This window comes from Papaver somniferum, chromosome 6 (assembly GCF_003573695.1).
Source record: "Papaver somniferum cultivar HN1 chromosome 6, ASM357369v1, whole genome shotgun sequence".
NCBI lineage: Eukaryota > Viridiplantae > Streptophyta > Magnoliopsida > Ranunculales > Papaveraceae > Papaver > Papaver somniferum.
Window position 1 is genome coordinate 94,821,282 of NC_039363.1, and position 10,703 is coordinate 94,831,984.

The 10,703-nt window shown below is 36.2% G+C and overlaps 1 protein-coding gene across 1 annotated transcript; it reads left to right on the forward strand.

The window, feature by feature from the left end:
• Positions 1–9,175: 9,175 nt before the first annotated feature.
• Positions 9,176–10,703, forward strand: LOC113291124 (UDP-glycosyltransferase 74F2-like). Its single transcript, XM_026540693.1, has 2 exons — positions 9,176–9,853; positions 9,975–10,703. The coding sequence occupies exons 1-2, from the start codon at positions 9,176–9,178 to the stop codon at positions 10,701–10,703; spliced, it is 1,407 nt and encodes a 468-aa protein (XP_026396478.1).

Genomic DNA, 10,703 nt, shown 5'->3' on the forward strand with positions numbered 1-10,703 from the left:
AGAAAGTGTTACCTATTCTTTCAAATTCATTACCTTTGTAACAATTCTCCAACATTATTTCGAGTTCGCAACAGTTCTGTTAAGGTTTCTCTGTGACAGTGGTTCTCTAACAACTATATTTGTTACAAACACACTGCTTTATAACTTTTCACTCTTTTAATCAACTTTTGAGCAACAAACATGTATTTTGAGCAAGTGATTAATATGAAGAGGTAAACCCCTTAGTTTTTTCGAAAATCTACTTGTTGCAATAGTTTAGAATCAAATTCAACGCAATAATTGCATAAATATTAATATTGGATTTAATCACTTTGAACTTGGAAAATAGTGGAATCTTAGCCTCGGTGTTTTTTTAATCTTGATAACATCTTTGTTTGAGTTTATATTTAGTTTTAGAATTTAAGTCTAGATTAATCCTTCACAAATTCGAGAAAGGAAACTCTTTTTACCACTATCTACAAATCACATCAATCATACCATCACATAGTGATTAATTAGGATCGGTTACACCAATTATCAAAATCGGTCATACCAAATCATTAGTCTAGGCATTGTGATTAGTTATACCAAGATATATAACCTGAGTTAAGATCGATTCTACTAACTCACACATATTGGTCATCCAAAGATTTGCAATGATTAGCCGGACCAATAACCCTATTGATTTCCCTTTCGATTCACGAAACAAGTTCATGAATGTACTTCCTTTAAACAAATGTAAAACATTGTTTCCTAGGATGAAATCTTCACTATAACCCATTCACATAATCATAACGCTATATACAAGATTATGTCGATGTCATATCTACAAACTTCAAAAGATAAGCGTTATACTTCGTAGATGTCATATCTACAAAGTTCAATATGTACAGTATATACAGCTTCGCAGTTTCAATGTAGCACGACTTAAAAAATACGTTAGGAATGAAATAATTCAATTCAATATTACTAACCTCAAGTGGAAGGATGATGTCGTCGTTGTAGTTCGTTACTTCTTCACATTCTTCAGGTCTTCGGATTATACTTGTATGTCTCAACATTCCTAGACTTTCTAGTCTAACCTAAACGAAGTTGACTCTAATATTTAATCAAGCGACTCTAGATGAGTTCTGATACTAAAATATGACAATCAAACTTGACATATCAACGCTTGGTGAGTTCAACCGAGCTATGCTCTAACAATGGGTAAATCATTTGTATACATGAGATGCAATATTGGTGTTGTGTTTAATGATATACACAAGCCTTTTATTTTTTCCTATAACTCAATCTTTGCCAAATTTGTAGAAAATATTTTTGCACACATAATGAAAACATAGGGTGACAGAGGGTCCGCCTGTCTGATGCCCTTTTTGGTTGTATACATCCATGAGGTGTGCCCTTTGAATTGACCGAATAACTAACAGATATGATACAAAGCATAATATATTCTATGAATTTTGATGGGAATCCAAGGGTACACAAGGTTTTTCTTATAAATCCACGGTCAATGCTATCGTATACTTTCTGTATGTCTAGTTTGAGTGCAATTTTTGTATTTTGGGTTGGAGGGGACGTTCTGATATGGTGGAAGATTTCAGTTGCAATGATAATATTGTCATGGATGGCTCGATTTGGCACAAAAGTACTCTGGTAAGGACTAATGATAAATTGTAGGGACGAACGTAGTCTATCCACTAATATTTTAGATACAATCTTATAGACTACATTGCACAAAACAATTGGCCGAAAATTATTTGGTTTTGTTGGGAGATCGTATTTTGGTAGTAAAGTTATATTGGTATGATTGAAGTGCGTATCTAATTCTAGAATTAGATAAAGAAACACGTGGAATTAGGTAATCTTATTGTTGGTACTGCTGGAACTCTTAGATTTTTAGATGAGAAAAAAGTCATTTGCCTATACTTAGTAGTCATGAATCATCTGATAGTTGAACTCACCATCAACCTAAGTATCATATACTTAACAGTTATTTTTGCTTTTTTCGAATGTAGAATGAATGAATGTTTGATTGTAGAAAGAATAAATGTTTGAATGACTTCTTTTGAATGAATGTTTAAATTGGATTGGATTGAATGACAGCAATTCCAGGGGATAGGGTACTTGCAGGGTAAAATAAAAGGGGTGGAAATTAATTTTGACCAGGTCAATGATGACTGGACTTCTTTTTTTTTTGTTACAAAAAAATTAGTAACGACGAAAAAGTGTTAATAAATTTTAACCAGGGTAGTAGGAGTCGGTCAACGTTGACCTGATCAAGATATTAGTACCCTGGTAAAAATATAGTAACGGTCCCAACGTGGTTACTAATTTTCATTTGGTAACGTCCTGGTTTCCATTACAAAAGCCGTTACAACTCCAGATTAGTATCGGCAACATGTTGGTTACGAAAATTTGTTACACCCTCTTTTGTAACGGCTGGATTGTGTTACAACACTATTTAGTAACTGAACTAAAGAGTGACTAAACGTGAAATATGGTGTAGTGTCTACATTCTCAAATAAGTTGTGAACCAATTCAATGATTTGAGAGTTTTTCCTGTCCCAATATACTTTAAAAAACTTACTTGTATATTCATTCGGTCCTGGAGATTTTTCTGATCCAATGTTGAGGAGAGCTTTATAAACTTCTTGTGGTGTTGGTTTTAAAGTTAAAGCCCTGTATTGAGTGTCAGGTAGTCTAGGTTTCATGCCATTGAAGATATCCATGTTAATTGTTGTTGGTGGTGCAGCATATTGCCGTTGAAAATATTGTACCAGCAAACTTGCAATTTTTCTTTGACTTTCTATCCAATTGTCATTTTTATCCTTGAGTTGGTGTATATGATTTGTTGTCCTATTAATTGTGGCCTTGGTATGAAAAAAAATTGTGTTCGTATATCCATTGTTTAGCCAGTAAATCCTTGATCTTTGTTTCCAATACGAATCATGGCAATGCTGGAGCATCAGATGCGAGTTCCGCATTTCCTGCTCCTGTTGTAGCCAAAAAGGTAACTCTGCCCCAGAAGTTGATGCACTTATTGATTGTGCCAGTTGTATTTGAAATTCTTCCTTTAGGAGTGTTGGGAGGTGGCCAAAATTCTGTTGTGCCATAATTGTAGTGCTTGTGCCGTGTTCTCCATTTTGTGCTGCATATTATTGACCAACTCAGCTTCACTTGATCATTTCTATGCATTTATCACTACTTATTTCATTTGTGGGTGTAGGGACCACATGTGCTCTATGCAAAATAGCTTTGTTGAGTTTTGATGCGTAGCTTTTTGTTGTAGTAGCAAATGAGCATGATCTGATCAAATTCTTGGTAGATGCCTAATAAGTGCCCACGGATGTAGGTCAACCAGTTGTTAGTGTAGCTAAACTCCTGTCTAACGGTTCCATTATGAACTTTGAATTAGTTTGTTTATTGTACCAAGTATATGGGTCACCTTAAAATCCTAGGTCTATTAGCATGTTCCGATTAATGAAGTTGTTGAAGTGTTTCACTTGGTTTTGTGTCACTGGTCTTCCTCCTTTCTTCTCTTCTTGATTTATAACTTCATTGAAATATCCAATAACAAGCCAAACGGGTGTTGGGGTTATAATGATGTTGTTAAAGTCTTGCCAAAAGTCTCATCTTGTTGCCGGTTGTGTAGGTCCATAAATACCCGTAGAAAACAGTTTTGTTGATTTTATTGGTTTGAATAGATTTAAGCATGGATCACATTTTGATTAGCAACTAAAATAGAGACATTGAGCACATCATGCAGAGGCCACCTCTATGTCCAATATAAGGGATTGAAAGAAAAAAATGAAATCCTTAGAGTACTTTGCAAAAAAGATATATGCGAAACAGAAGCTAGAGTTTCAGACAAAAAAAAACAGTTTTGAACTTGAGTGTATACTCATGCAGTTTTGAGACTGTCAAAGGGTTGTGCACCCCTTGATAGTTCCATGAAAGAAAATTCATGCTTGGCGCGAGTGTTGGTCCATGCCAACACCTCACTCATCATTCGACTTGTCTGCTGTGACAATATTTTCACTAAGGGAAAGTTTCCATGCAGGCTTGGTACCTCTGGTTTTCTTGCCACTAATTTGGTTGTAGAAAGAAGTCGAAGCATGGGATGCCACATGCCGAATAGGTGTTCCTGAAGTTGTGTTGTGCTGGCTCAATGGTTGTTGAGATCTGTTGTTTCTTTGTTTTCTGATTCTCGGTATTGGTATCTCAACATCTGGTGAATTCATTTTGGTGGTGTGATGCTCAAGTTCTGCAATCGAGACGTATTTTCTTTCCTTAGGTGGTGGAGTTCTAGCTGCATAGTTCGGTGTATTTGGTAGCATCAAATGTTCTGGCACTCTTGTTGGTGGCCTAGAAGTCCTTCTTTTGTATGTCTGTACGTGGTCGGAGTGGGTGATTTCTTTCCTCCGGCTTTCCACTGTGTGTGAAAATCATCACAGTCTTGCCATTAACATTGTGCACTAATAGTTTGACCTTAGCATCTCGATGCTGCAAAAAAGATGTTAGTACTTGAGTGTAATCTGGTGTGAAGAAAAGAAAGCTAACATTCTTGCCATTCCGGGTTTGGATTTCGGGCTCGGGTTTGTGCTCTCAAGCGGTTGATGTCCACGGTTCTCGGTTGGCTAAGCTTGGATACTGGATTCGGCATTCTGAGCTTTTTCTTTTTGGCCTTGATGTTGCGGATCTGTCTAATTGATGATGTGTTCTGATACGTGGGTTACGAAGATGACTAGCTGCTGAGGTGGCATTGTCGACGTGTTACCGTGTGGCCCTGAAGTAGAAATCTTTACCCAACATTCCTGACACGGACAGTTTATGAATTTTTGGGGGAACTTAGGCGCAGGCCCAAAAAAAAATTCTAGCCGCCAGGCCACAATTAATTTCTGATACAGTCGCACCCATAATTATTTAAAAATATTTAAAACATACTGAAGGACTCTATTACCCTTCATCGTTTTTGGGCATAATTTCTTTTCTTCTCCGCCGGTTTCTTTCTCTATTCCTCCATTAATCTCTGCAACGGATCTGCAAAGATTTTTTCTCCATCATTTAAAGAAATAAATCATTTAAAATCGATGATTCAAAAAAGTAAATCATTTTTGACTAAACCCTAGAATACATTTCAACAAAAATGGATGAAACAGATGAAGAAGAAAAAATCAAGTAGAAGAAACAGAAAAAAAAATCAATTTCAACAAAAATGGATGAAAAATCAATTTCATACTCTAAAAAACCAACCTAGAAACTATTTACAGTTTACAAATTCTAAAAACAACATTTCGAAAAAAAATGAACGAAACACAAACAAAATCAACATTTTATTTTACTTTGATACTTTCACTTTCAGTTAACGAAAAATAAATGTGCATAACCAGTTATGCAGTACAAAAATAAATGTGGATAACAAGTTATGCAGTACAAAAAAAAAGTGCATAACTAGTTATGCAGTACAAAGAAAATGTGCATAACCAGTTATGCAGATGCATAACAAGTTATGCAGTATAAAAAAAGTGCATAACCAGTTATGCAGATGCATAAGACATTATGCAGTACATAACAATGTGCATGACTAGTTATGCAGATGCATCAAAGGTTATGTTTATCATAAATCACTGCAGATGCAAAAAAAATATGCATAACTAGTTATGCAGTACAAAGAAAATGTGCATAACAAGTTATGCAGTACAAAAAAAATGTGCATAACCAGTTATGCAGATGCATAACTTGTTATGTGGCATAAAAATAAATGTGCATAACCAGTTATGCAGTACAGAAAAAATGTGCATAACCAGTTATGCAGTACAAAGAAAATGTGCATAACCAGTTATGCAGATGCATAACTTGTTATGTGGCACACAAAAAAAGTGCATAACCAGTTATGCAGATGCATAAGACATTATGCAGTACAGAACAATGTGCATAACTAGTTATGCAGATGCATCAAAGGTTATGCTTATCATAAATCACTGCAGATGCAAAGAAAATGTGCATAACTAGTTATGCAGTACAAAGAAAATGTGCATAACTTGTTATGTAGCACAAGTAAAATAAATGTGCATAACCAGTTATGCAGATGCATAAGACATTGTGCAGTACAAAACAGTGTGCATCAAAGGTTATGCTTATCATAAATCACTGCAGATGCAAAAAAAAATATGCATAACTAGTTATGCAGTACAAAGAAAATGTGCATAACAAGTCATGCAGTACAAAAAGAATATGCATAACATCTTATGCATGTGCAATCAAAGACAACAAAAACTCAAAATCCCCAGATTTAAATCGCAGATTTTGAAACAAAAACCCTAGTTTTATTGAGAAGATTATTCAGAAAAGGATTTTGGAAAAGATTTGACAAAGAGAAAAATCCAAATGTTAAAAACGAAGAATCGGAGTTCACCATTGTTTTCTTCTCGCTTCTCTCTGTTCGTCGCTCGAAGAAAAGTGTAGTTTGGCCTTTTAAAAACTGAGAAACAGAATTTCATAAATTATGGGTCTGCTACGAATTTTTGACGGGAAAATGGATGCGCGCCTGAACTTTTCTGTCCGTGGGTTTAACAGTGGAAAAATCTGGGAGAATGAATCTCCCCGAAGTTTTCACTTTTCAGAATTTGCAGCAATTGCATGGGCTCATTATTTATTGTTCTGCATGGACGGCCGAGGAGGCTGCATAGGTTGGTCCGAGGAAGTAAATGTGTCAGGTTGTTCCTGCTTATTGACCGAGCTCCAAGCCAACCCTCGACGAGTCATCTCCTCAGCTAGCTGTGTTGGTACCGATTTATTCTTTACCAAATCGTTAACCCGAACCGTCCATGGTTTGTCAAGCTGTGTCTTTTCTGCTGGTGGTTGTTCTTGAGGACTATTCTGATCATGATGTTGGTGTTGTTGATGTTGATCTTGATCTTGATTTTCAGCATGAGGGTTACGGTTTGTAGATGACTCACCAGTGTAGAAGTTGGTTATCCTCACGTATTGTGGTTCTCCCATTTTCTGAGCTTTGGTGATAGTAGCTTTCATTCTTGAGTTCAACCTTCCATAAGGGTAGTTCGGGAACTTGACGTTTCTCATAGCTTTCTCTATGTCTAGGAAGTTTGTACACTCCTTGAACACATGCCCTTGAAACCACATAAAAAGAAAAGTAACGGAATATTTTCACATGCAAATTGTACCTATACCCCTTTCCTTACTTTTAACATCACACCAAGGAGAAATGGTATGGAAACATCCGTTAACACTACTCCTTATTTGTACCCATACTCCTTGAACACATTCCCTTTCCTCGAAAAATCTACCTGTAACACTGTTCCTGTTTCAGATTTTCAATCAACTCAAATATTGTTTTTTCATCATTTAAAAAACAAGGAAGATTTAGTAACTGAATCCAAAAAGGGGCAAACAAGAATCACTTTTCTGGGTGTTTTTGGAATACATTCCAATCTTAAATGAGAACCACTTGGTTACCAACAGTCCAAGGCTTGTTTTCAAGGATATTTATTTTGTCTCCCTTGTGCAACAAAAAAAAAAGCTGGAAAACTTGATGGGTAAAGCTTGTTTCCATGTGGTATATACGCATGGGATACCACTTTTTAGATAGGTCTTGTTTGAAAGAGAAAAAATCAGCATTTCCTCCAAGAACTTTCACAGCTAAACAGTGTTCATTGTGCGCATGCATAAGGTTTTTCATTCTTTCAGTACGTTGGAAAAGTGGGGTTTCATCGTCTTTCAGATTATGTGTTATAGACGATGGGTGATTTTGTAATTATGAAAGTTTTGATGTCACTGAGTAGTGTTTTGTTGCTTTTGAAGAGGGTTTGGAGATGTGAATGTCCCTTTCAAAAAAGATGTATCATAAGTCGAAGATGATTTAGGTGTGAAGAAAGATTGTGATGGTTCTGGGTTAAAAGGTAGGTTCTTTTCTTTCTCTTTTATTTAGCTGAAGATGAAGCTTCTGAAGTAGAGTTGTACAAATTTGTGCTCTGCTTTTTATGTTTCTTTCTAGAGTTGATTATGTGTAAACTTGGTTGAAGAGTAGCTTTTGCGGTGGAAGGAAGCGTTGGATTGGTAGTATGAGGTGGTGCATGAGTATTCATTGGTGGAAGTGGGAGGCTGTGACCGGATGAGTGGGAGAATAAAAAAAGAATTTCAGAAATTATAGACACCACTGAGACTTGGTTAGATATAGAAGAAACAAAACCTAAATTGTGTTTCCCAGCCGAACAAGGAGAGAATCAAGGAGGAAAGGCAAAAATTTGTGGATGTTTGTTCTTCATTCCAACGAACATCAGTGTCGTTGACGTGCAAATTCTTTTAGATCTTGAAGTCAATGCCCGCGGTCATATATTACACACAAATTCCTATCTATCTACCTGATAATATTTTTCTTAATTATGCGATTAAATCTGGAATAAGTGTATAATTCAACAATTAGTTAAAACAACACATTTTAACTGCAAACTTCAAATACTAATTTTTAGTCTCAAAAATATATCTAATTTGATAAAAAAATTATATTCGTTGTACGGGTCTTTATATCTATCGTAAATTTCATTTTTTTTTTTGTTATGCGTAAGGATATAATTGTAAAAAACACATAAAAATCTCCTCATTTCTGCGAAAAGAAAAATTCACAAAATTTCACTATATTTCTAGAACATAAGGATATATAATTGGAAAAACCACTTAAAAGTCTCCTTATTTTTTTTATAGAGAAAAACAATTCAAAAAAATTCAAGAAAAAAAAAACAAACTGTGCGGCTGTGCATGTTGCCCATAGATAGAACCTCTTAGAATTGCATTAGAGGGCCAAAAAGGTATTTTAGATGCCACCGTCACCCATATCCAATCGCCACTGTTCCCGTCTGGTACCACGCCTTGAATTCTTAACCTAAGGTGAGCAGGCTGACGCTTTACCAACTACGCCAAGGAAGTAGTAGTGATTTATGCCCATGCCAAGGCTGAGATCAGCCAATTGACCGACTATTGAATCGCCCATTAAATCCTACAACCACCAACAACCTTAGCAAATGATGGTGATGTCATGCTGACATGCATGCTCGGGGTCCAAGGAATGAACAGATTGCCATTTTGGACTAGTTTAATGAAAATATGTTGTGTTTAAATATCACCTTCGGTACTGTACTCTTGAGCTAGATAGACTTTGTAGGGCAAGATACTTAAGATTATGGAAGTAGAGAAGAAGAGAGACTACAGAGGTCATGTAATGGTGGTACCATATCATGGTCAAGGCCATATGAACCCAATGCTTCAATTCTGCAAACGCCTATCTTCAAAAGGAATCAAAATAACAGTAGCTACTACTGTTTCTGTCATCAAATCTCTTCAACAAACCAAACAAGTAATTATTGGAGAATCCATAAGCTTAGAACCCATTTATGATGACATTATTGAAGGTGACATGAAAACACTCGGAGGATTCAAAGTTTTCTCAGAAAAGTTTGAATCCATTGCTTCAAAAAATTTAGAGAAACTCATCATGAAAACCCAAGAAAACCCATTAGATTACCTTATCAAGTGTCTTGTTTATGATGCTAATTTGCCATGGTGTTTAGGTATAGCAAAAGAAGTGAGTGTTCTTGGAGCAGCTTTTTTCACTCAATCTTGTTCTTCAATTTATAGTTACTACAAAATGACATTAGATGGTGAAGAAGGTGACAAAGGGCCTAATTCTTCTATTCCTGATTTATCTACAATTGGGATTCCTGTTCTGAGATCTTTTGAGGGCACTTCAAATTCCAGTGGGAAACACCCACCTTTCTTGAAATTCATTTTGGATCAGCTGTCAAATATCAAGGAAGCTGATTGGGTTCTTTTCAACTCATTTGATCAGTTGGAAGAAGAGGTAAGCACCATTTCTTCTTTTCTCTTTTCAAGAAAATTCAGAATAACTTGGAAAAATTTTCATTTTTATCCTTGGAGTAACATCCAGGGGAGCCTATTTTTAAGTTTTCTTCACTCTCTAGGTGGTGGAATGGATGTCAAAGATGTGCCCAGTGAAGACGATCGGACCAACAATACCATCAGTCTACCTAGACAATAGGATCCAAGATGATAATGAATACGGTTTCAATCTCTTCAAGCCAAATGAAGATGCCTGCGCAAATTGGCTGAACACCAAAGAACCAGGAACTGTGGTGTACATATCATTTGGGAGTGCAGCAAGTTTGGGGCCAGAGCAGATGGAAGAGATTGCATGGGGTTTAATAGAAAGCAAAACTCATTTCTTGTGGGTTGTTCGAGAGTCAGAGGAAAGCAAATTACCTATCAATTTCTTGCAAGAAACCTCTAAAAATGGCATTGGCTTGATTGTCAACTGGTGCCCACAACTACAGGTTTTGTCTCACGAAGCTGTTGGTTGTTTTATGACACATTGTGGATGGAATTCTACAATTGAAGGGGTCTGTTTGGGAGTCCCAATGGTTGCTATGCCACAATTTTTGGATCAGTTCAGCGGTGCAAAATTCGTTGAAGAAGTTTGGAGAATGGGAATTAGAGTTAGGGTGGATGACAAAGGTTTTGTCAGGAGAGAAGAAATTTGTAGGTGTATTAAGGAAGTAATGGAAGGAGAAAGATTCGAAGAAATCAAGAGGAATGCTAATAAATGGAAAGAGTTGGCAAAAGATGCAGTAAATGAAGGTGGAAGTTCAGATAATAACATTGAAGAGATCATTGCTCGACTTGTCCACCATTAA

Bases quoted from the DNA above. Each gene is read 5' to 3' on its own strand.
- LOC113291124 (XM_026540693.1), top strand. From the start codon at position 9,176: ATGGAAGTAGAGAAGAAGAGAGACTACAGAGGTCATGTAATGGTGGTA. The intron at 9,854-9,974 runs GTAAGCACCATT...TTCACTCTCTAG, and splicing joins TTGATCAGTTGGAAGAAGAG to GTGGTGGAATGGATGTCAAA.